The sequence below is a fragment of the Lacerta agilis genome, chromosome 2, assembly GCF_009819535.1.
Source record: "Lacerta agilis isolate rLacAgi1 chromosome 2, rLacAgi1.pri, whole genome shotgun sequence".
NCBI lineage: Eukaryota > Metazoa > Chordata > Lepidosauria > Squamata > Lacertidae > Lacerta > Lacerta agilis.
In genome coordinates, this window is record NC_046313.1 from 50,078,622 (window position 1) to 50,106,081 (window position 27,460).

Below are 27,460 nucleotides of genomic sequence, written 5' to 3' on the forward strand. Positions count from 1 at the left end.
GCAAAAGCATGCACAAGGATTTCTGCTAGCGCAACATGGCTTCTCCCATGTCTCTCAAATATAGCACTGGGGGAGTTGGAAGAACCCATAGAACAGTGTGCAGGGGGAGGAAAGAGGAGAATGTGCTGTTGAAGTGAAATGCTTGCGCTGAAAGAACATTTACCTTATCACAACAATGAATTCCTCTCATGGCTAATAAGATTTGGAAAGTATTAAAATAGAATATATTGGTGTAACTTTATTAAACATTATTGGTTGAATCCAATGTGCCCATGCAGTTCCCCTAATCATGGAACAGGATTTCTTCTTCCTCTCCTTACACGCCCTCAAAATCTGCTCTACAGAGTCTTCCAATCTGAAGACTATCCAAAAAAATGGCAACAGAAACTGGTATTACCATCCCAAATGAAATTCATGCATAATAATCACAACACACTCCTTCTCCCCCAGTGTTACAATCCAAACTAAGGTTTGCCATTTCCCTTGAAACATCCTGATTGTCTTCTGGGACAACTAATGTAATCCCAAGTATAAACTCCAAGACACTCTATATATTATAGATTACTGCAAACACTGGAGCACCTTTTTGTTTTTCAATTTTGCATTTTTTAAATATCATTTTCCTTTCAGTGTTTTAGAAGTATGACCAAGATAGGCAGACAGAGAGCTCCATCTGGATATGGAACCCAATTTAACTGATTTTTCGCTTGGAACAAACACAGCGGGAAACACAACTTCTATTGGCTTTGACTTTTCAGCTGCTTTCCTTAATGCATCAGGCTCTTTTCCCCAAAAGCAAAATACCCTTGGCAAGACATTTAGGACATGCTTAGTCTATTGAAAGTACTTTTACAACAATGGACAAAAAGCTTCTATCGTGTAAGGTGCAACTGCAGGAAGACTGTAATGGCAAAAAAGTGTTCTTTTTGAACTTATTGATTGACATACTTCTGTCTAGGCCACCTCCATGGCAACATAATCTACGTTCTGAATGTGACTTCTACATCTTCTTTTAAATGCGAACATTGGTACTCACCGTGATAAGTTACTTATCTGTAAGGAGAAATATGATCCTGTGTGGGTTGCCACTGCCTATCTCACTGCTGGCAAGAAGTAGCTTTTTTAAAAAAAAGAGTATGTATAGCTTGTAATACTCATGAAAGTGGAAGGCGAAGGTCAAATGGCCACCTTGTATATGCCACCCAGAGGAGCTCAGGTCCCAAGTGCTGCCAAGGCAACGGTGCTGCTAATGAGATGGATTGCGATTCCCAATGACGCCCCCCATAGGACCCCTCACATACCACCTGGCGAAGCAGACCCTGATCCCATCTGCTAATGACACTGGGGACATAGGCATACAGACATCATTTTATTTGTATGCAACCTTTCCACAGTTCAAACCACGCTCAAGGTTGCTTACAACATGAAAAAAACCCCACATAACTACAACAAAAGTAGTCATAAATAGTAAGCAAAACATTAAATATATATAACCACACTGAACAATTTCCACATAAATCATAACAGGATCTAAAACAGAGATACAAAAAAATAACAGCAGCTCCCCAGCCCAAGAGTCTGTTCAGCAACCTCTGCTTTGCAGCTGGAGTCAGTCCAGGCTCTGCCTTCCCAGGCCAGATGGGAAAGGCCTTCCAGGACTCCCAGTCTGGGTAAAGGTCTTCCAGACTCCCTTACTGCCAGTCAGCCTTGTGATTTAATAGCTTTGGGGTTCTTTTTAAATTTTTAAAAAATTATTTCTGTTGGCTTCCCTGCCAGTGTACCAATAGATTCCCGGTACACCTGGTGTCTTGTGGGAAGCTTGTGAAATTCTGCAGAAAAGCCTTGAGTTTACGGCTGAAATGGTTGTAACTCCTGGGGAGTTGCCTGATCTTTCCATTTCCAAGAGCAGCACTTATGCATCTGGCGTTGGCTCTTGGGGAAGGTGGAGCTGATCCTGGAGCATGAACCCTCCTCTAAGGGTGGGTAGCTCTGCTACATCAGGAGTGACTGAATGCTGCTCCTCCCATGGCCAGAACAGAGCTACACAAGGAGAGGCCTTGTGCCCCTTGGCTCTGGATGGGAGGGAACACATCCTGGCCTCTGATCGGCTCAGTGCCTCTGTGCACGTGCGGGAGATCCTGATGGCCCTGCACACATCCAGTGTACCATTCCTTCCCCCTGTCTGACTTGGACTTTGGGTAGGGGGAAAGGAGGACCTCTCTTGAGCCCTGCGAAAGATGGAATTACCCTTTGGGATGAAGTTGGGGTCTAATCACAGTGTGACAGGAGCCTTCTGAATGATACATGACTCCTCGCAGATGAAAAGAGTTGATGAAAGAAGCATTTGACCAAGGAGCGAGAACCCCAGGGGTTCTGGCCCTGGCCCAGGCTGCCACCCGTCTGTGGGTGCATTCAAGATTACATTGCTGCCAACCCCACTGCACCCCAAATCAGTGTATTTTAAGAGCAGTTGTCATAGCTATTTTCTATTGAAGGAAAAATCGCCCAAATTCCAAAAGTTATCCTAATTAACTCCGTTGCATAAGCTGCTATGTTTGTAAGTTCATGTGAACAAGCCCATGAGGTTAATTCTCCACCGTTTTGTTGCAGCTGTTGCATTAGCAACATCATCCAGGCCACATAAAAAGTATTTGTCAGTCTTGCCATGAGCTACTGATAAAAACAGTGACAGCCACTCACGCAGCATCTACGTACGAAGAACAGCTGGCTGCCTCTGTCCTACTTACAGGCAGTTCCTTGCAGTAACAAGCAACAACCAGTTTGTCACTCTGGTCCACAGCAAGTACGACAAGTCTGCACCAGCTGAAAGAAATATGATGCAAGTCTCCAATACCGCTTTCTAATATCACTTAATTTTGAAAAGGCTGTTGTTCCCACAGAAGAAACCTAACAGCAATTTAAAAGCAAAGAAAAGATGTGAAAAAGCTATAAGAAAACAACAACCCGACTTCCTGGAGGGTGCGCTAGAGTGCGAGTCAAGAATCGGTGCTCCTCAGCAGTGGAGCAGACCGTGAACTGGTGGTAGAAGTTTGGGGGGGAATTGGCGTCAACCCCCCCCCAAAAAACAGCGAGAGTACGGGTCTTTCGCTAGGAAGAGAAAGAGCAGCGTCAGAAGGCAGAATTCCTCACTGGTAGCCCATTTCTGGGACGGAGGTGAAGGAGAGGAGCCGACGCAAAACATAACAAGTTTCCCACCGGCAGACGCCTGAGAACTCGTCCGGCAAGCACCCGAATGCTTCGACAGCAGAAGAAACAAACAAATAAAAACCTTCCGTGAGCACCAAAAGTGAGTAAGAACTGAGCAGAAATTAAAACTGGCCACGGGAGGTGAGAAAAGTCGAAGGATTGCTTTGTACAATGGGAAAGAAAGTTGCTAAGCAGGAACCCCGTGTGGTCCCTTTATTTTAAAGGGGTTTTTTTTCCTTAAGAAAGAGACGTGAATCATTAATAAAGCGCTGAGACAGTGTATTAGAGAAGATAACGCTAGAAAATGGACTTTAACCCCCGAGCTTTCTAAGATAGAACGGCGACAAGAGGAGAGAAAGAAGGGGCGCTTAAATTAATAAGACTGTAAGACTATAAGATTTACATTCTGTGTTGCAGAAGAGAAGAAATTAAGACTGATTGAAATAAAGAAAGTAAGATGGAGACTTACTAGTAGCTGAATCATCCATTGGCAAGCACTTCCTCCTTCTTCAAGGAAGTAGAAGCTGAAGTGCAAGAGGCAAGGAAAGGGATAACAAAACGAAAGCAGAGAGACAGGCTGACTAAGAGAAATATTATAAAGGACACAGTGACACCTAGTGGGCTGTAAGAAAATTGCACCCCAAATATAGAAAGTAGACTGATGTGTGTTTAAAAATAAAAAAGGGGACTCCCTCTAGAGGAATAACAGGGCCTTGTTGATTAATAAATAAATAAATCAGTAAATAAGAACGATTTGCTGGAAAAAGATAAAGACTATAAGATGGCAACTAAAAAGACAGCAACCACTTCAAGTACAACAACTAATGATACAAGAAGGAAATCAATCCTAGTGGAAAATGAAGCATTGAATGATCTTAAAGAATTAATAATAGAAATGAACAAGACTTTAAATGAAAAGCTGGATTCAGTGGAATCCAAAATAGAACAAAATTCCAAAATGATTCAGGAAATGACGGGACAGATAAAAGACCTGTATGGCAAAAATAAAGGCCTAGAAAAAGCAATTAAAGAAGTGAATGTCAAGGTTGATAAACACGAAGATTCAATTAAGAAAATAAGTTTGGAACAGAAAGAAATGAAACGAATGCAAGGAAAGGAAGAAGAGGAAAGACAAAATATTATAAGACAACAAGAAGAGTTGGCAGATCAACTTGCCATGATCGAAATGAAGCAGAAAATCTTGACCTTGCGCTTGAAAGGCGTCCCAGAATTGGAGAATGAACAGATAGAGGAAAAAATAATCAAAGAATTGGCAAGTTGGCTATCGGTCAAAGAAGATGATCTCTTGTTGGACATAGATAAGATCTACAGAATGAAAACGTCGAGAGCAAGAAATGTTAGGAAACCAGGAGATTGTATGATCTTTCTGAACTCAATGCTACTTAGAGATAAGATTTTACAGAGGAGAAAACAGGCAGATTTGATAATTGAAGGAAGGACAATTGCCATCTTTAAAATAATCCCAAAAAGACTGATACTAAAGAGACAGAACTATAAGACCTTAACTGAGGCCCTGAAGAAGAGAGGAATATGGTTTACATGGGAGTTCCCAGAGGGACTTTCATTTATATTCAAAGAAAAGAAGAAAACAATAAGAACGGCGGAAGAAGCAGAGAAATTCAGCAAGAGATTCAAGAAAGAACTAGGTATAGGAGAGGAAGATCAAAAAGAAGTTGAGAATTAAAACGCCGAATAAAATTACCGAAAATAAGACTATTTTTATTGTAAGATATTGTTTAATCCTGAAAATAAGATCATTTTTCACCTTTTGCAAGAAGTTTCATGTAAATTGTACTGCATAGGTAATAGACCACAGATATCAAGACGTATCTTAATTGAAAGATTTTAAATTCAGTTTATAAAGTGATGAATCTTAATATTGTTTCATGGAATGTGAATGGGCTAAATGACAAAATTAAAAGAAATAAGATTGCACATATATTAAAAAAAGACGCATGGGACATTATATGCCTCCAGGAAACCCATGTTTCGCAGAAACACAATAGAATATTATGTAATAAAAAATTAGGAAATGAGTTTTTTTCAGCAGATAAGAAGAAAAAAAGAGGGGTGGTGATATATGTTAAGCATAATATTAAAGCGGAAAAGATATTCCAAGATAAGGAAGGCAGAGTAATAGGTGTCCGAGTGAATCAGTAAAAGGCAATGTGATTGTGATAAATATTTACGCACCAAACGGTTGTAAAAAAGATTCTTTAAAAAACTAGAGAAACAAATGGAGAATTTGTGAAGGAAGAGGAAATTATCTTAGTAGGAGATTTTAATGGAGTTGCTTTACCAGAATTAGATAGATCAAACAAAAATAAGGGGAAAAAAGGAAGATTGCCAGAATCTTTCTTTAATTTAGTGGAAAATTATGATTTAAAAGATAGCTGGAGGATAAGGAATCCCAAGAAAGAAAATACACACACTATTCAGAGGTTTGGAATTCGGCGTCAAGAATTGATAGTATGTGGATATCATCTAATTTACTCCCAAAAATAATAAAATGTGAGATATTGGAAAAATCATTAACAGATCATAATCCCATTATGGTAAGAATAAAAGAGAAGTACAGGAAATTTAATTTCAATAGATGGCGACTAGATGAGAGTATTCTAAATGATGAAACCTTTATAATAAAACTGAAGGAATTGTTGAAAGAGTTCTTTGAAAGGAATACATCAGAGGAAATAGAGTTGACAACAACGTGGGATGCAAGTAAAGCATTTATCCGAGGTTTGTATATTCAGCAAAAAAGTCTGGTTAAAAAAGAAAGGGAAAAAAATATGGAAAGAATTAAGAAAGAAATAGAAGAGAAAGAAAAGGAATGGAGGGAAAATCCGGAAAATAAAAACCTGGCAACACAGATAAAAATTTTACAAAAGGAACTATCCATACTGGTGGGATTAGAAATAGAGAAAAAAATCAAATGGACAAAACAAAAATATTTTGAATCTGGGGAAAAAATTGGGAAATTATTGGCATGGCAATTAAGAAAAAAACAAAACCAAAAAATAATTTCAAGTATTAAAGAAGGAGATAAAAATTGGACCAGCCCAGAGGATATTCAAAAATGCTTAGTTAATTATTATAAGAAATTGTATAAAGGAGAAGAGATAAGTGATAAGAAATTAGAAAAGTATTTCACAAATCGGAAACCTTTACAAATTAGCGAAGAAGAAAAAGATTTCTTAAGCAGTGTAATATCAAAAAAAGAGATTTATTTGGCTATAGCAAAGCTAAAACCAGGGAAATCACCAGGTATGGATGGTCTCTCAAATCGACACTATAAAGTATTTAAAGAAGAATTGGTAGAGATATATCACAAGTTAGTGAATAAAATTTTAGAAGAAGGAGCTTTCCCAAAATCCTGGCAAGATGCATTTATCACATTAATTCCAAAAGGAGAAGGAGAGAACATACAAGTGGGAAATTTTAGACCAATTTCCCTCCTAAATGTAGATTATAAGATCTTTGCTGAAATATTAGCCAATAGATTAAAAAGAGTATTAAACAGAATAATTGGACAAGATCAACAAGGATTTCTCCCAAAGAGGAAAATGTCTAATAATATGAGAACATTTTTAAATCTGGTTGAATACTTAGATTGGTTTCCAAGCAAAAAAGTGGCATTTATATTCCTCGATGCCGAGAAGGCATTTGATAATTTGACATGGAAGTTCATGAAAAAAACATTAGAAAAAAGTGGTATAGAGGGAAAATTTTTAAATGGAGTAAATGCTATATACAACAAACACACAGCGAACTTAATTAAAAATGGGGAAGTAACAGAAAAATTTGAAATAACAAAAGGCACTCGTCAGGGATGTCCATTGTCACCCCTATTATTCTTGCTATCCATAGAATGTCTACTTAAAGATGTTAAAGAAGATGAAAATATAAAAGGAATAAAAATAGGAAGAAACAATTATAAAATTAAGGCCTTCGCTGATGATATTATAATTATGTTAGAAGACCCAATAGATTCAATAAATTACTTGAAACATAGATTACAGATTTACGGGGAAATAGCGGGATTTAAAATTAATGTGAAAAAAAACCAAAATAATTACAAAAAATATAAGGAAAAAAGAAGTAGAAGAATTACAAGCATTGGCGAATTGGGAGATAGTAAATAAAGTGAAATATCTAGGTATAGAAGTAACGGCTAATAATATAAATTTATTTGAAAATAACTATTCAAAGACTTGGAAGGAAATTAAAAAAGAGCTGGAGAGATGGGAAAATCTAAATTTATCCTTTTCAGGCAAAATAGCAGCAATTAAGATGTCAATATTACCGAAGTTTTTGTTCTTGTTCCAAATGTTGCCAATCGTGGGGAAAAAAGAAGTATTTGCTTTATGGAGAAAAAGTTTAAGTAAATTTATTTGGGGAGGGAAAAAAGAAAGAATCTTATATAAATTTTAACAGATACGAAGAAAGGGGGGGATGGGGAGTCCCGGACCTCAGATTGTACTATGCAGCAGCATGTCTGTGCTGGATAAAGGACTGGTGTTTATTGGAAAACAAAGAACTGTTGGAACTAGAAGGATTCAGGAATATTACAGGGTGGCATTCATATTTGTTACAGGAAAAAAGGGAAGTAATAAAGAATTTACTGATCACATAATTAAAAAATCCCTATACAAAATTTGGATAGAATTTAAAGATTTGATTGAACCAAAAATACCATGGTGGGCATCGCCGTTAGAGATGACAGCGATGAATAATAAAATTAAGGAAGAAAAATGGTTGACCTATCAAGACTTGTTAGTGAAAGAAAATGACCAATGGGTTTTGAAACCGTATCAACAAATTAAACATCAATGTGCAAGTTGGTTACATTACTATCAGATACAGAATATATTTAAAAAACACAAGGAAATAGGATTTGTAGAAAAAAAATCAAAATTACAAGAATTTCTATTAGAAAATTCGAATAAACCACTATCAAAAATATATAAATTTTTACTTGAATGGGAATTAAAGGATGAAGAAGTAAAATGTGTAATGACGAAATGGGCACAAGATCTAGGGAGACCCATATATAGGGATCAATGGGATAAATTATGGAAAAATAATATGAAATTTACAGCATGTTCTGGAATTAAAGAGAACATGATGAAACTGGTATATAGATGGCACTTTACCCCAGAGAAGTTGGCAAAAATATATGGATCAAATTCGGGTAAGTGCTGGAAATGTCAAAATGAAATAGGTACGTATTTCCACTGTTGGTGGAAATGTCCAAAGATTTATGAATTTTGGAATAATATATATGAAAATTTGAAAAAAATGTTGAAAATTACATTTGGGAAAAAACCTGAAATATTTCTATTAAGTATGACCCCCGAGAATATTCCTGAAGACAGAAAAAACATCCTTCTGTACGCATGTGCCGCAGCTAGGATACTTATAGCTAAAACCTGGAAAGGAGAAAAAATACCAACAGTCCAAGAATGGCAAATTAAGCTAATAGAATATATGAATTTAGCACGGATGACAGCGGCAATAAGAGATATACAAAAACAGAAACAAAAGCAGAATGGAATATGTGGAAGAATATTTAAAAAAAGAAGGTTTGAAAACGGAACTAATGATTTGCTTAGATTAAGTTACGCACATGGGAGATTTAAATTATATATATATATGTATATTGTTGCTGTTTTTGTTCATTTGTAAGAATGAGAGTAACTAAATTATCAGTTAGAGTAATGAAATGAGTATTATATTAAGAAAACCATTGTAGAAACAATATGAAGTCATATTTTAAAGTTGATGTATAATTTGAAAGAGATTATTGTAAATTTATGTTTATTATTTGTGTGATGAAAGATTTAATGTTTTGTTTTGTTCTTTTTTTAAAGAAACACAAATTTAATAAAGACTTATTTTAATTTAAAAAAAGAAAAAGAAAACAACAACCCAACAACAACAAACCTGCACGTTCACTGCTATTAGGGATGGGCAAATCTTGTCAATTTTAGTTTCACATTTTACCAGTCTTTGACTCAGTTCTCCACATCAGTTTACAGAAAACTGTTAAGTATGAAAATTCATCAGTATTTTAGTGCAAACTTTTTCAAATATTATTCTTGTGTGTGCAATTCTGCCTTATGCACACATTTTTGTAAAGCACATTTCCCCTAATACTTATGTTTCCCCCGATACAACATGTTTTTATATATAGTTAGTCTCACATAAATAAGCACTTCTCTGACTGCAAGCGTTTCCAAAACTGAGCGCTGGGGGAGGGGGGGGGATTCCAGAGCCTGACATCTCTGATGCATTTGTGATTTCTTTCTTTTTTTCTGAAGAATAGCCCAGGAACTTTTCTTGAATGTTTAATTGGGAGAAACAGCTGGGGGCAAAACAATTTCCCAGATGCAAGAAAGTATTGCTTGGCCACTTTGTGATGTGCTCGGATTTTAAATCTAAGCAAAGCTCTGCTGCATAGCTGAGATTGTCCCTAACCTCAAGGGTTTGGTGGTGCCGCACGAGGTCACAGACATGATTCCAGAAGAACAGGGTACTGTTCACCACAATCTTTGAGATTATTATATTTCGGCTTACACCATGTCTCAGCATAATTTCACCAACGGAACATTTCCTGTTCCCTGCCTCACAGCACAGACTGCTGGCATAGGTGGGGATAATGAGGCCAAGACATGAGATAAATCTAACTACAGCGGTACCTTGGTTTGCAACCATTTTGGATTACAACCATTTTGGATTACAACCACATCAAACCCGGAAGTGCATGTCCCTTTTTTTGGATTACAACCCATTTGGGGGGGGGGGATTACAACCCATATATTTTTTTGGGAGGCTCCATTGGCGAAAGCACGCCTTGGGTTACAACCTGTTTTGGTTTACAACTGGACCTCCGGAACAGATTATGGTTGTAAACCAAGGTATCACTGCACAGTGGAACTTTGGGTTGCGTACTGTCCTCCTTACGACCACTTCAGGTTACGAGCTCCGCTAACCCAGAAGTAGGTGTTCTGGGTACCGAACTTTGCCCCGGGATGTGAGCGGAAGTCGTGCGCCAGTGGTGCAGTGGGAGGCCCCATTAGTGAAAGCCCGCCTCAGGTTAAGAACGGATTCGGGTTAAGAACAGACCTCTGGAACAAATTAAGTTCGTAAATGGAGGTACCACTGTAGTTGTTACAGAGGAAACAATTTAACACGAAGCTGCTGCCATTTGCAACCGTCCTCTGCCTTTTGTGCAGAACAAGGAGTTAGAATCATATAATTATAGAGTTGGAAGGGACGCTGGGGGTCATCTAGTCCAACCCCCTGCAATGCAAGAATCTCCACTAGATCATACATAACAGATGGCCATCCAACCTCCAATGAAAGAGAGCCCACAACCTCCCAAGGGAGTCTGTTCCACTGTCAAACAGCTCTTACCATCAGAAATATATTCCTGATGTTTAGTCAGAATCTCCTTTATTGTAACTTGAATCCATTGGTTTGGATTCTACCCTCTGGAGCAGGAGAAAACAACCTGGCTCCATCTTCCCTGTGACAGCCCTTTAGATATTTGAGGATGGCTATCATATCTCCTCTCAGTCTCTTCTTTTCCAGGCTAAACATACCCATCTTCCTCCACCATTCCTCATAAGGCTTGGTTTCCACACCCTTGATCATCTTGGTTCTAGCCTTAGTAAAACTGTTGTGGGCACCTATTTGTCAGGGCACATAGTGTATAGCACCTCATTTTCTAAAAAGGATGGACCTGAAAGGATGGGTGCTTATTCACAGCTGCAATCCCTGTGCTAACTGCTCCACTGAGCAATGTGCTATCTGTTGTAAAACATTTCACTGCTTGTAAACTCCATTCCCATATGGACAGTACCTGCTCCGGCAACACAGTGAAACATGCTTATTCCTGTTCATTAGAAAGGAGTGAGCAGAGATTTTATCCCTTGCAGCAATATTTCCCCTCACATCAGTCCAATGAAGGAGACAGAGATAGTGACCAGCCTAGACGGCTTTCAAATAGGATTACAGAAATTCAAGGAGGAGAGGGCTATCAAGCCACAATTGCTATGCTCTGCCGCCACAGCTGCAGGCAACAATGCTTCTGAATATCAGTTGCTGGAAACCCACAGAAGGGGAGAGTAGTCCTGTACTTGAATCCTGCTTGTGGGTTTCCTACAGGCATCTGGTTGATCATTGTGAAATCAGGTTGCTGGACTAGACAGGTTATTGGCCTGATCCAGCAGGCTCTTCTTATGATCTTATGTTCCACAGAAATAATCAATCATACAGTCTGAGTGGGAGTTTTGTTTCTAATTGAAAAGTTAAATGTTAATAAAATTTAGCACAATCGTAATTGCTATCATAGGAGTATGAAGCCTTTACGTACAAACAAATTTCCCCAGAAATCAATTTAGGCTTGAAACAGAGCCATCATCTCCTCAGTGGTACGCAGCAAAAAGAAATGTTTTAAGAAAAACAAAATAAACAGTGCTGAGTTCCCAAAAGGTAAAAATCAAAGCACAGTTAAGAGAATTACATGTGTAACCTTGGGGAGACTTTCAAAAATTTCCCAGCAGAGTTAAGTGCAATTTTTAATGTGTTAACAGTAAAATAACAACCCAGCACATACAGTCTAAATTCTTTTCTATTTCAGAATGCATAGATAAACTAAGAAATTTAATCTATTCATTTCAGTTTATTATCTTTTACCCCATATCTACAGCTTATGTAAAAATGTTAAATCTTTCATTCTAATTTATTATTATTTTATTAAATTTTTCAGTTATACATTTTATACAATATCCACCAATAAAATAGTACATTCTTTACTTCCCTTCTCCTTCTTTCATGGTTCTTTTAATTTTCCCATTATTACTGTGTACTCTGTTCCAACCATCCAATTCTTAACAATGTTTAAAGGATGGGCTTCCCCAATGGATTGTTTAGCAACCTCTTTTCTAGCAACAGCTAGTAATAGCATGATTTTAAAAATATATAATATATTTCAGTTGTTATAACATACGCTTTTCATTTATCTAGGTTGTTTTTTTTTAAGGGAAAGAAATGCACTTCAAACCAAAATATCATAACCAAGGAAACGGGATTTCTGACGAATTTCAGTATCTATTCAATGAAATGTAGCTTCTCTATGATGGGGGGGGGGGAGAGACTAATATTCCAAAACTAGGGAGGGGGAAACTGGAGGCAAGTTGGCAACTGATACGCCTGCTCTATGCACTTGATTGACTTTACAAGAAATTACCTGATCTTAATGGGCTAATTACATTGCTTCCCAAGCACCTGCCATGGGAATTAGTCAAGCGCCTTGTAATTCAATACCCAGTACAGAGAGCACGGAAAACACCCTGCAAACATCTTCACTGAGAAAAGGGGAGGTTTGGTGCTTTCTGCACCCATGTGATGGCAAGTGTTGTGGCCATGCAAGTCAGACTCTATTAGGCAGGTCTAGGTTGTTTAGCGATCTTCTCGCCACTTCACCTGATGGCTGATAAAATAAAAACTCGGGTCTGACTCACTGCTGCTGTCTCCACAGAGCTTTTTTCCTACAAAGTAAACAGTTGTCTGCACATCTCTTGGGGGTTCTAAGTACAGATGTTGCATTCTACAGGTAAGGTGCTGCTTTATCAATTTAATGTCACCCCATATGGGAATAGCGTTAATTATAAGACTAGCAAAACCTTCCAGGTGGCCAAAACTGTTTCATCATGTTACATTTATCTCATGTATATAACCTGTTTTCCACACTGTCTCAAGGTTTCGGGAAGGCTTGTAGTCTCCCACGTCCTGTTAACTCTTGCATTTCAGCATTTAAGCCAGACATCTAAAGGCTACAATCTCCACTCCAAAAAGACAGCTGATTGAAACAAATGGGATTACACTGTGCACTAGAATTCGTGTTTCTGGCCAAAGTAACTGCTTCAGTCACTAAATGTTCCCAACACGTTGAAACACTGTTTACAGAATTGTTTGGGAGTGGGGGAGAAGAGTTTATATATCTTAATAGCTACTTCCTGAGGAGTAATAGAAACAAGTTCCTATTATTATTATTTTATCATAAACCAGGATTCAACATGAACAAATAAATTATTACCCAACCCATTCATCATCAGCAACCGTCTCAAATGAAATAAATTACTTTCGGGGGAAAGAATCTGGGAAAATTAACACCACTCTTCTCTTAATAAATTTAAGACTATTGATAAACAGCAACTTAAAAATAAAGGAAAAAATAAGAATGTTCAATATAATCACCCAGGGGTCACACAATATACTGTAGGATACAGCACTGTGGAATTAATACAGGAAACTTTTAACTTACACCCAAATTGCATCTTGGGAATAAGGCCTATTGGGAGAAGCGCTGGCGATTGTACAAAGCATTTCAGCTGTTAATATGAAAATGGAGAACATCCATGGGAGGCCGGCTTTCTACCTCTTTGAAATTATACCCTGCTGTTCACTTTTCCAAGCTATGCAGGGGAGACGATTCTATCTGTCTTTACAGATTCAAACAGCCATCATCCAGAGGCAGAGAAAACTGCCTTAAGATATCACGCAATAGGATGCAAGTTATAATGGAGCAGGTGTCTTTTGAATAAACATATGTACTGAGCACAAATGCTAATAGTGCAAGTGCATGTCAAAAAGGCCTGAAGTATTGGGGGGGGGAGTAGCCTCACAGACCACAGGGGAACAAGTCCACTGGTGCCACAGAGCAGGAGAGCGGGGCACACCCTTAAAAGAAAGTCAACACAATTTGACCTATGCTCTTTGGGGGTATTCTGTGCACATGGATATCTACTATTTTTAACTGAAGATTTCTATCCCAGTTTGCATCTGTATTTGGACCATTTTTAACCGTTTTCAGCTGTAGAAGTGTTTTTGATTGTTTGTAATTGGTATTATATGTGGAATTGTTTTTTTAAATGAAACTATTTTTCATTGTTCTTACAATCATTTTGTGGTTGTAACTGATCTAGCCTAATAATGTCTCCATAGCACTTAATAAACACTTTATTTTACAAAGTATAGACCTGGGCTATAGTATCAGGTCTGCACAAAAGAGGTCTGCTGGATCAGACCAAAGGTCTATATAGTCCAGCACTGTGTATCCTGCACTGGCCAGTCAGATGTCTCTTGTGTGAAGTCCACAAGCAGGGGCAATATCCCTCTACTGCTATTGTTTCCCAGTGAAAGGCATTCAGAGGCATGCTGTCTCTGATCCTGTAGATAGAATGTAGCCTTCATGACTAATACAGTTTATCCATGACCTTTTCAAAATTTGTCAAAATTATTCTCTTTTTTAATTATTAAAAGGTACTTAGGCATCATGACTAGTAGCCATTGATAGCATTGTTTTCCAGCTTCCCCACCCCCTTTTTATCTTGATCCAGGCTGAAGTTCTTGAGAACCTGAAAGCTTACTTGCTTGCTATTTTGTGATACTGTACTTGATTGGTTATATTTAAAACAAAAACAAAAAACCATTATCCTGTTCTTATTTTATGAAAAGTAAAAGCTCAAAGTGTTGCTGAAAGCAGCACACCTGTGTGTCTATAGTATGGAGCATAAATAATAAATAACAAGGGCAGAGATCAACCTTATCTAATATAGGATGAATAGGACTCTATCGCTGCAATTTATGACAAAAAGTTCTTACAAAGAAATCCCACATACATTTGTTGTAATTTAATTCGATGAGCATGCAGCTGTATTTTAGTTCATGAGTTATTTCCTTCCAACCTATACTTTAGTTGTTAAACTGATCTGTTCCTAACTAGCATTTACAGAAATAGGAAAAATGACATACTCCACTGTGCAGCATATTTGCAAATAATCTCCGAGTCTGGGAAAAACATAGGGCTTTGCTCATTGTTAACTTTAAAGTGTTTCTGTATAGAGGTGTCAGGTTATGATTACCATCGATTTGAAGAAATCTAAATTCTGGATACAGGGACAATGCCACAGAAAGACTGGAGCAGAGAAATATGTCAGGTTATTTTTTCATACAGCTGAATCAATGAAGCACATGGTTTATAAAACAGTAATGAAGTTAAATATATATCTCTAGCATCTATTTTAAGTTATCAGCTACCAATAAAAGAAAACTATTATCTCCACAAAACAAAAAATGCCACAAATGTATTGTGTATTTGCATATGTAGAGGATCTTTTCTCAGCTGCCAAGAGGCAATTCACATGCACACATTTATCAAAAACACAAGAGCCCTGCTGGATTAGGCCAATGGCCTGTTCTATTCTTCCCACAGTGGGCAAACAGATGCCTACAGGAAGTCCAAAAGCAACAGCACTCTCCCCAATGTGATTTCCAGCAACTGGCATTCAGAGGCACCTCACCTCTGACAGTGGAGACAGAATATAGCCATTGTGGCTAGTAGCTATTACTGTATCTTCCATGAATTTGTCAACCCTCTTCTAAACTCATTCAAGTTGATGGCCATCACTGCCTCTTGCCAGAGAGAATTCCAAAGTTTAACTATACACTGTGTGAGGAAGTACCTTTTTTGTGAGGAGAAACTGGGGTCTTCAGACAAACTAATTTCAGTCTATTTCAAGCCAAATAACTTTCTACGGGAAGATGGCATAAATAAGAGATAAACCTGAACGGAAACAACCCCATGCCCCAGAACAAGGCCTTCCTCTTCTCTTCCGAGAAACAAATATTCAGCAATAAGGAACTGTAACTTTCCCCCCCTTAACTATTTTCTAAATATGCATGCATCGAGAAGGTAGGAGGTAATTGGAAGGCACTGAAGATCATCAGTTGTGGGTAGTGCAAGTGTTTGCTCTCCCCTTCTCCTTACAGAGTCAACCCTCTGCTCAGTCTGTTCATGTAGATACACACCCTTTGACTACTCCCCTCCTTTCCCTCTCCCCTTCTTTTAGAAGAGAAGGTTTCAGCTGAGTCTTTTGTTGCCGTTATCTCAAGATGATGCCCCAACTGCCTTTGCAAAGGTAATCATGTAAGAGGAGTAACATACTAGCAAAGTAACCAACAGCTTTACATCTCACTCCCAGTAACGTTATCTTGATAGACGTTGGGCTTATGTGGCATTAGTCCTGTGCTCAAATGGTTCGGTAACTCATTATAAAAAGAGGTAGTATACAACTGGCACCAACATATATCTCCTTACTTTTATTATCTGATAAGTTTTTCAACATTTGGTCACCCTAACCACCAACAGCCAACTTATCAAGTGAGGCCTATGTTACATCCATGGTAACTGCCTCCTCAGGATAGTATGCAATTCATCTCTTTAAAAGGTTGAAAATCCAGAATGGTTAGGGATGTGGGGCTCACCCAGAAGCCTTGTTCATCAATGTGTGCTTTAAGACCAGCAAATTATGTTATTAGCAATCCTCCTGCTAAGAAGAGTAATGTAAAAACAAGCTGGATTAGGATCCTTCCTAGCTACATCATCATGGTGCCCATTATTATTAATTGATTTATATAACACCATCCATCCTTGGGTGTTTGCCCAATACAGTTTCCAGGCTTTTTCAAAGCCAGTACAAAACAGCCTTATTCCCTCTGTGTCTCCCAGTGTAATTCATCCTCATTCATTATTTGGTGGCTGTGTGAACAGGTGCAGAGCAGAAAAAGTGAACCTTATACCTTCATTACCACACTGTTTTGTCTTGAAGTCTCCTTTGGTTACGCAAGCATGAAATAGGCATTTGAATTTGTCCAAGTGCAGACGTTTAAACATATTACAAAGGAAGTTGAAGTGTACACTTTTAGAAAGTAAACCATAAATGGCAAATATCCTGAAAAACAAAAGAGCCGTAGGAAGACAACTCCAATCCTGTACAATGGTATGGAAGAAGTCTGATAATGAAGCATGCTAAAAGGAGTACTCTAAGTCAACTCCACTCACAATTTTATAGTTAGAAATTTTGGATAATGACCTTCAACATCATTATTCTTCCCAGTGAAGTATGATGCCCATTTAATAAATATTATTTAGGTTTGAAAGGCAACATCTCAAAGTCTCTTACCAAATGCATATAAGCTTTCAAATTCTCTGCCTACTTGAGAAAGCAAGGCCAAACACTCTGGATCATTCATACAACTCTTTCTATGCCATTCCAAGGAATTGCATCTATCCAGGAAGATAGCCTCATATTGCATTATCATCTACTCTTAAGTACACAGATAACACCTCTGGTTGCATTTTTAAAGATATGTTTGCATCAACTGGGAATTACTCCAATCTAATGCAGCTGAGAGTCATTTGATCTGTGGGCTTTGAAGCTTCTGCTTCAAAGAGAGATGTTAGACGTGTGGGCTTGAACATATTTATATTGAAATTTCAATTTCAATGTAAGTCGGGTTATTTATTAATAAGGAGACACCTAGTATTACTGAATTTAAAAACAACAACAAATAAATATAATCCAATTCACATTTCTAAAATACAATTTATGTATTTAAAATTAAAAATAACATTTTTATGTGTCAAAAGTTTGCAACCCATTTTTCTCATAGCATATGTGATTACAGCATGCATTACATTTGTTTCTAGAGCCTGAAGTTTTGCTTGAGTAATTTCATAGATAGTTAATAATACATATACTTAGTACACCAATATTTCTATTCTTCAAACTTTATCACTTGTATAACTTCTTAAACTGCAAGAAGTGTGCATGCACACAAAAGCTCATACCAAGAACAAACTTAGTTGGTCTCTAAGGTACTAGTGGAAGGAATTTTTTAATTTTTAATTTTGTTTTGACTATGGCAGACCAACACAGCTACCTACCTGTAACTGCAATCTCCCTGCATTTTTTTTTATTTCCCAAGCTCTACAACATTATGGTATACACTCTGCATAAAAACAGATGAAGTGGAAACCAATAACGTTTTGATGGTATGCAATTATCCACTTATGAGCTGAATCCCATAGTATTTACTCAAGACCAGAATTCTCTTACATGCATCCCCCTCTCTGGACTTCAAACCTTTAAAGAGTTTCTATTGAACTTGTCCTTGGGATAACACACTGCAACCTTGTATATATTAATGACTCTCAAAGGAACGCACTATCAATACTGGTCACAAACCAGAGAACCATGCAACTAGCTATGCCCAATCAGCAAAGGTTTTGGATATCATTCTTGAATAGCTAAACTTCTCCCCTCAGTTACATAGTGAAATGATGATAGATGCAGGTCACTGCATGAAAAGGCTGTTTCCTCTTTCAAGGGCAGGGAGGGGGGAGTCAAAGTTCTTTATGAAAGCATGGATTGGATAGTAGATAGTGATGGTTGTCACCAGCTCATAAGAAATGCTCATTCAAAATTCACAACACTCAAAATAAAGTATGTTATCAAAATTAATTTTTTGAAACTATTGTTATGGATTAAAAAGAACTGTGGGCAAATGTCCAATCCCAACTAATCAGGGGATACTCAAGGATATGCAGTACCAGCATCTCTTTTTGGGTTAAAAAGTGTTTATTGCAACAACTTCATGGTGAGTACCAGCACTTATTTTTCTAGGAAAAAGGCACTGACTATAGAATACCTGGCAGGATTAATGGTGTCTCAAGATGGTTTGACTGATAACAGTATCAATCTATGTCTATAGTGTGTAGCTCACCTGTGGATGATGTTCCTGCTCTGGAGATAGTCCAGTGCCAATGCTAGTTCACAGATGAACAGCTTCACAGTGTTCTCATGGAAGCGGACATTTTGCTGCAGGTGGTAACGCAAATCTCCTCCAAGAAGCAGATCAACCACCATAAACATGTCTTCCTCATCCTGGAAGGAATACCTGGAACAAGATGCCAGCACACAAAAGACACATAGCTTGATTAGAGAAGTAGCCGAAGCATGGATGATGAGATCTATGACTCTGCCTGGAGTCAGACTTGCTCTTTGTCAATGCAAAGCAAAACACAGCAAACCCTAAGTCAAGAACTGGGGTTAGTAGTGTCGGACATGTGGCCAAAGTTTCATTTCCATAATTCTTCTAGGTATGGAAACCCCCCTCCCTTTTCGTGTGTGTGTGTGTGTGTGTGTGTGTGTGTGTGTGAAGTCCAACTCTGTAGACATAGCAGAATTGTGTGCACATTCTTCTCACAGAAAAATAATAAGGCTTATTCAAGGACACATGAAATGCAAACAAAAGTATGAAAATGAAAACAGCAACTGTGGTGGACAAGAAGTGGAAAACAAGGAAAGTAGCAGAGAGACGCACAACTGGTAGCAAACAAAAAGAGAAGGCACTCCCAAGCCCTTTATTCAATGCCAGGGGTCAGCCAACTTTTTCAGCCGGGGGCCGGTCCACTGTCCCTCAGACCTTGGGGGGGACTATATTTTGGGGGGAAATTGAATGAATTCCTATGGCCCCACAAATAACCCAGAGATGCATTTTAAATAAAAGGACACATTCTACTCATGTAAAAACATGCTGATTCCTGGACCATCCGCAGGCCGGATTTCGAAGGCGATTGGGCCGGATCCGGCTGCCTTAGTTTCCCTACCCATGTTCAATGCCTTCTAGCTAGAACTCTAATCTCTAGTTACAAGGGCTCAAGGCTATCTAGAAACATCACTCTCTAGTTCTGAATTCCTCCCTCACTTAATCCCTAATGTGTGGAGGCTCCCTGTGGAAATGCACAAAGGAAATGCACTTGACACCTGCTCAAGGGTACCTCCATCTATTCCTAGTTGATGCATTCTAAAGTTATGTCCTAGCACTGCAAATAAATGGCAGGGCTGAGCCCCAACACAAATCAAGCCTCCACCCCAACATTTTCATATTGCCTTCGAAATTTCCCTCACAAGACCTTTCTGCTTGACTTCGTTTAAATAACAGTGAGTTAAATGTGGGCTCAAGAAATCAATACGTTTTAGACTTGGAGCAGTCAATGCTCTTGAATACAGAGAGGAAAATTAGCTGCTTTTGTGCCAAAAGATTCCCTGAGGTGCCAGCATAATTAAATACAAGGTAAAATCACATCATCTCTAAGTCAATGGACAAAGAAAGATGCATGAATATAAGCAAGCAGCACAGAAGACACCACCATGCATGTCTTTGACAGTCTGGAAGATGCAGGAACACTAAAGACAACTCCTTCGCAAAATGCAAGAGTGCCCTGACTCACCTAAAGATCTTGTTCCCATATCTGCTCTTTTGGGGAAGGCCCCTAGCTGAGTGCTAGGAGTTATAGTGTGCATACAGAAGGTCCCATGTTCAATATCCAGATAGGGCTGGGAAAAGACTCCTCTGAAATCCTGGAGGACTGTTGCCAGTCAGTGTACATAAGACTGAACTAGATGAACCAGCAGCCATCTAGTATGCAGCAGCTTCTTTTAGATTGGGCAAGAATAACCCAGAGAAGCTTAGGAAATTGCACTTCTATATTTTGAAAGTGCATTTGCAAATAGCTGTGATGATTTTCTTCATAAATGTTTTGTCATCACCCCTTACCACTGTGATTTGGGAACAGATCCTAAAGAAATTTCCTTACTACCAGGTACTGTATGCCGAGCTGCAATGTGTGGACACAGCTACTGATTAGCTTTCCTTTTAATGTGAAATCTAGGTAAAGGTAAAGGTAAAGGGACCCCTGACCATCAGGTCCAGTCGTGTCCGACTCTGGGGTTGCGGTGCTCATCTCGCTCTATAGGCCAAGGGAGCCAGCGTTTGTCGACAGACAGCTTCCGGGTCATGGCAGGGATTCGAACCGCCGACCTTCTGATCAGCAAGCCCTAGACTCTGTGGTTTAACCCACAGCGCCAATAATTCAAGCAGTTATATTAACACATATCTGTATACAAGGAGTGTTGCTGTTTTACAGCTCTCCAAGCTTCAGTCAAATGAGATTTCCAGAGTGACTTAAAAATCCTACTCAACAGAGAGGGGTGAAAGAAACCAATCTAGTGATCAATTGAGCCGTTACTTGGTTGTAATGTTCTCTACAGGTTTCTCCATCATGCTAGAGGTGCAGGTAGTCTGTGTTTAAAACAGAAAGAAAGAAAGAAAGAAAGAAAGAAAGAAAGAAAGAAAGAAAGAAAGAAAGCAAACAGCTCTAAAACAATTCTTTTTCCTATATGCAGGACTGAAAGGCAGCTGGGGACCAGCAAACTGGCATTAGGAATACAGTCAGTGCATAATCACAGTGAATAGCTTCTCTCCAGGTTGTCCTTTTGATTCCACCAGTATCACACAAAGAAAGAGCCAGCCTTCAGAATTTCTCATGGAATGACAGGTTTATACGGCTTTAATGTTGAAGATTGGGTGGACTGCTTCAGCTGTTCCCATCTCCAGAAGTTGTCCCAGATAGGGGAATTTCAGCCCATGCTGCTGTCATACATATCTGCAGGGCTGACAGAACTGTGCAGCCTACATGTAGAGGACTTTCCATAGTGAGTATGATGGTAAGGGGGAGGGGAATAATTACTCTTCTTTGCATATCTTTGTGTATTCCTGGTGGTTGTCTGTGTAAGACACCTTGGAAGGATTTGCATCCCTAAAGACAGGATATAAAGAACAACGGTAAGGACAGCAACACCAAATATAGTTTCAAGCCAGGAGACCAAGAATCTGCCATATGGGAAGAAGGAGATTGTATCCATTTTATTGTATCATTGCTGTTTGTTGTCATAATCTCGGCATATTAAATAAATAAATAAATAAATAAATAAATAAATAAGATGGAAGCTGCCAGCTGGCATTGCCCTTAGTTCAAGAAGTTCAGTCAATCAGGTGGGTCATACGTTCTCTCATATGTAACATGGAAACTGGTCCAAGACAATGCTGAAAATCAGACTTTGGCTGGAGTTAAAATAGCTAAGAGATTAAATGTAAGAGCTTCTCCAAGTGAAATTACAACAATAATCTTAAAAGCCCACAATCATGGATCTACAAGTACAATTTAGGTTCAAAGACAAAAACTCAATTTTGCCTTTATTTTGCAAGAAGTAGCTGGTTAGAGAACCCCCCTGTGATAAAATATTTGCTGACTGCTGCAGTTAAACATTCAGCCACTAGTTTCAGTAACTCTGTATTTGTTAATACAAAGTTTTCACTTAGGAAACCTATCCTGAGAAAACCTGCAATTATTATTCTGGACACACACTCCTGCAAGGAGTAGAACACACCAGGGAATAATATAACATCCCATAAACGGGGCTCCTGCAGGTTGCAGTGCAAGTGAAGTTATAACAAATCATCAATGCAATCACTTTTGATGGTGCTTGTTAAAGTGGCAGCCACACCCTTGGCAGCTTACATCTCCCAGTTTATGTATTCCTCTTTCAAAAATGATCCAGGATATTATCTTTTTTATTTATTAAAAAAAAAACCAGACTGTATAAGGAGGCTGCTTAAAGGAAATTTAACAATACAGAGGTGACATCAGAGACCTAGGGTAGTATTCAACATAGCACTAAGCACCTCACTTTCTCCTTGCACAACAGAACTATCTCTCCATCTCTTCCCTGCTGGAGTAATTTGGTGCTTGTGGAAAGGCTCTCTGTACATGTGCTGCTGAATCATTATTTTTCAGCCAGTTTGCCAATGCAGGCTACCATGCAGCAGCATGAAATAACATGCTTCAGACGTTGTCTGTGTGTCTGAGTCTGGCAATGCAGGAATCAGTGCCTGAATGGTGTAGCAATACTTTTTCAAGTGTTTACCCTTGTAGCCAGAGGGCATCATTGTCTTGGGGTAGCACTGAACTCAGAGAAAAGGATCCCAGCTAATGAATGATATAGGAAACTGGAGCCTGAACAGAACATTTTTGACAGAGCACAAACTTCTCACATGATTCTAATGCCTCAGAAGTGATGTGGGGTACCTTGCTTGTTTGAAAGCACACCCTCCCCAAAATCACCGTCCTTGTGAAAAGCTTGCTCATTAGCCAATAAATATGTACCAGGACCCTGCACCATTGGACTGAACCATTTTCTGAAAATGTGAAGTGAGATATTCATTCATTCGCATCAATTCTTCCTGTGAAGACAGCACATCTCCCAATCTTTTACCACTGTCTTCCCATTCTTATTCCACAGGAGTACTAGCAACATCTGCTACAAATTGATCCACATTCAGGGCATGTAACATAGACCCAGCTGGAGGATACACAGTTAGACTACGTTCTATGGTCAGAACAACGGAATAATCAACTTGAGCTAAGTTTTAACAATGTACCCTCTGGGCTGAGAGTCTCCCCTGACCCTAAGCTACTGGAAATCCCTATATACACCTAAATAACTCTGCCAACAGACTTAAGACTGCACAGGCTGAAAGCTGGGCTTTTCTCCAAGAACTGTTGTGTTTGAGAAGGAATTAAAAACTTAGGGTGATATATGCATATGCACTCAAAATCACTATTAACCTCCCTGCGTTTGAGGCTATTTGGTAAGGGAAAATTAATCTCCCAGCTTTTTCTTTTTTCCCTTTTTGGTACTGACTGCCAAAGGCATATTATTAATAGTCTAGACCAATGGCTCAGAGAGGCAGAGAAATTATTTATTTCCCTAGCTTAAGGAGCACCATAAGATGCCTTCATTTATCATGCAGTCTGCTTCTCAAGCATCCGTCACTAAACACTCAAGCAACACTTGTAGACAGCAACTCTCCTTTGATAAGTTATTACTTTCACTTTCTCCCTGCCTTGAGGGGTTAAGCTGGTAAAGAAGCTAAGGAAACTAACAAGCAGATAGATAGTTAAGTAAGCAAAGATAAGTAAAACCTTTCATGTGTAGAAAAGACCAATTATTAGTACAAAATTAGATGCAGCACTAAAATAATCTAACATATACCAAATCACTATTTAAGGGGAGTGTGCACATGAGAGTTCATGAAAGAGGGAGGGAAGAAGGGTGAAAATCTGAAGAGCAATGGGGGCAGCCACAATCCTCCCTAGGAGAAAAACTGATGAGGAGAGGCAGAGTTTTTTGTGTGGCAGGAACACAGGCAGCAGAGGGGTTTAAATAGCCCCCATCCCCACCTAATAGGGCGTCTCTTGTTTGATCCAGACTGGGAAACAGTTCTGCTTTGTATTGGTATACATTTATTTGGAATTCCCTGATATTAATTTCCAGTTTTGCTTTGGGTTATTTGTTCCCTGTGGCAAGGAAGGGCCAAATTAGACAAGACACCATTCACATTAGTTGTTGTATGATGGCTTTAAAAAAAAGTGAATAGCATATCCTGGGGGGGGGTGCATACTGCCCACTCCCAACTTTCATTTTTTTTAAATGTTGAGGCACAATTTTTCTTATTTGTTCTGTGAGAAACAAGCTTGCTCCTGCTTTCAGTGTTGTTGATTTTTAGCCAATGAGCAAAGTCATAGACAATGACTGGCATTTAGAAAAGCATATCTAGTCAATCAGATAAAGAGTAGGCTAGAGTGAAAGACCCACTGTCTACAAAAGGAACTTCATGATGGATTTTTAAATATCTTGTGCTGGTCTTCCCCGGTGGAAGTTTTTAAGAATCTGTGAGGGATTATTTAGCTGGGATTTCTGCATTGCAGTGGGTTGGACTAGATTCAACTCTACAATTCTTTAATAATTTTTATTACTGCCTTTTATATGTATTTGGTCAAAACAGAAGAGCAGGGTATAATTAAAAAAAAACTTATTCCTTTGTCAGCTAATACTTTAGTACCTCTGGTGAAAAGTCACAGAGATCTGTTTTATTACCATTACCCTGCAACAGGGTGATTTTGCTGGAGGTTATTTACCAATGCTCTACCAGTAAAACCACCTGAAAACAAAATAAAAAAATCGCAAAATAATCTAATTCCCTGTTACTTGGAATATTACTGTGGCTCTTAACCGAGTTTAGTGTCTATTGGTAGCAGAACTTTATTCCATCCTTCCTGTTTCAGGGCCACTGAAAGGGGGGGAAACACACTACATCAAAGAAAAAAGGAAGGATCAACATGCCTTATGTGTGCTGATTTCATTGCTGATGGCACGCAAGCTACTGGAAATGAACAGTGCCCCCATCAAGTGTCCTCAGAGAGAAAAATGTTACAGACATTTCCCCAAGATATCGATCTGGTTTCATGGTTTGCCCTGCAGCAGGGTGACTTGACCTTATTCATGTGGCACCATGTGGGGACAGGGAGGAAACAGATAACGGAAGGAATTGGTATCTGAAAGGTGCAGCGGTGTCCCCAGTAGTAGGCAGTGTGGCTAGATGCCAAAGAAGGCAGGGTTCCTGAACCTTTACAGAGTTATGCAGAAGACAGAATTTCAGCAATTATTAAAGGCGCAGGAGCCCTGTTCCCTTTTGAAACTGTCTGTGCTAATGGAATGAACAGGTGGAATTTGAGGTCTGCTTCAGGCAACAATATGCCTTGGGCCATGCCAATAAAAGCGGAACACTTCATCCAAGTTGTAGCGTGGTGGGCCAAATCTGCCTGAGTAGAGGAGAGCCTTTGTGCTGCAGTGGTTGGAGTGTTGGACTAGGACCCACAAGACCGGGATTCAACCCACTTCTTTGCCCTGAAGCTCACTGGATGCCCTTGGGCCTGTTACTTTACAAGCCTTTGCAATGAGGAGTCACCAATCTTTTGGTGTCCATGGGCACATCTTTTGGGCCTCATGCACAGTGCAACTTAATTTTGTCGGATTCCTGCTCTCATCAGCTGCATCACATAACACAGAAAGCACAAAGAAATTGGGGAAATGGGCAGCAGAAAGAAAAGCAGGAGGTTTATTAGGAATCTATTGACAACTAGTGCTAGCCTGAATGATAGCTCATTTCATTCTCTAAAATTATCACATGAAAATAATGACAAAGGTTTTGGGCAGCTGAGGAGATCTTAGCCAAAGGGCCACATCAACCCCTTCTCCAGAGTTGTATAAATCACATGGAATTCCTTGAGACTATAATTTCAGGCTGCAGATGGGAGACTATAAACTGGAATATTCTCCAAGAACCCAATGGAAAACCAGCAGTATAGGCAGGGGGCTCTATCTAAGCCTTTTCCCCAAAGGCACAAATTTTCCAGGTACAGGTAGTTTTTGTCAAAAGTGACGTTCCTTTGCACTACCAGAGTATATTTCCTATTCAAAACAGTCACGGACCTAGATCTAACACATCTGCTGTTGGGTCAAAATGCTACATTTATTTCTTTTACTGTGAAAGAAATAAAGGGCAAACAGCATGGCACTTCGATGCCTCAAGCCAGGAAAAACACAGCCGGTTATAAAAGAAGCTGAACAGGGGGCTCTATTATCCAGGCCCTGCCAAAGACATGCGTTTAAACCACAGGCAGTCCAGGGACCTGTTGTTTCTCTCAAAGGCCACTCAAAGAAAACTAGGTTATACGTAGCAAAAAAAACAACCCACAAAAAAACCACAAAACCCCGCCAGCCAGGCAACAAGTATTGTGGAAACCAATAATGGTAAATAAGGTTAAAGTGAAACAAACAGAACCAGGTTTCCAGGAAAGTGAAGGCAACCTCCTTCCAGGAAAATATGGGAGGTATGGTGCTCAGCTTACCACAAATTCACAAGGAAAGGGTGCTCCAATCCCTGCATGATCTGTAGCTCCTTGAAGACATTTCTCACTTCATTCCGTTCCACACACTTTTGCTTGTTCATATATTTCATGGCGTACATTTTCTTGGTGTCATTCTTCTGGACAATGCATACCTAGCAAGGACAAACCAAGGCGGAAGCATGGTGCAAACTGTTGGATATGTAGCATCGCGTTGTGCTGAGGACACTCATGTATCCTACCCAAACTTAGCAATATACCTTATCCAACCTTAACAATGTACATTGCTAAATTGCTGCCTCATTTATCTAGATCCCTTTCTTCCAAACCATATACAAATGCACAGGCACATTGCTGAGAAGAGTCACCAACTAACTGGACACGTCGCCACTGTAAATGAGTAGGACTAAGGTGAAACTGTGTCCAATGTTTGGTTTATTAATTGGTCTGATGAAATATGTTTTCCCAAACTGATTTGCCTCACATTCTCATAGGCCTCACCCACCTCTCACCGTTCTTTAGCCTTCTTCGTCACATTATACCTATTCTTGAAGCAGCAGTTTGTGCCTGGGCAAAGTGGCCCTGATAGCTTCCAGATACAGATCTTGACATAAAAATGAGAACTAATGAGAACACAGCAGACTTAAAATCACATTAAAATCCCACACAAAAGGCATGTTAAGCACACATCCTATTCTCCTTTGGCAAAAATGTAGAGGCTGTACAGGA

The 27,460-nt window shown here is 39.1% G+C and overlaps 1 protein-coding gene across 1 annotated transcript in view; it reads right to left on the reverse strand.

The window, feature by feature from the left end:
- STK32A (serine/threonine kinase 32A) overlaps positions 1-27,460 on the reverse strand; it is a 77,024-nt gene that overhangs the window by 23,701 nt on the left and 25,863 nt on the right. The window contains exons 4-5 of the mRNA XM_033139985.1: positions 26,735-26,886; positions 18,862-19,035 (exon numbers count right to left, since the gene is read on the reverse strand). Of these exons, the coding sequence (XP_032995876.1) occupies positions 18,862-19,035; positions 26,735-26,886 (326 nt within the window). The remainder of the gene's footprint in view (positions 1-18,861; positions 19,036-26,734; positions 26,887-27,460) is intronic.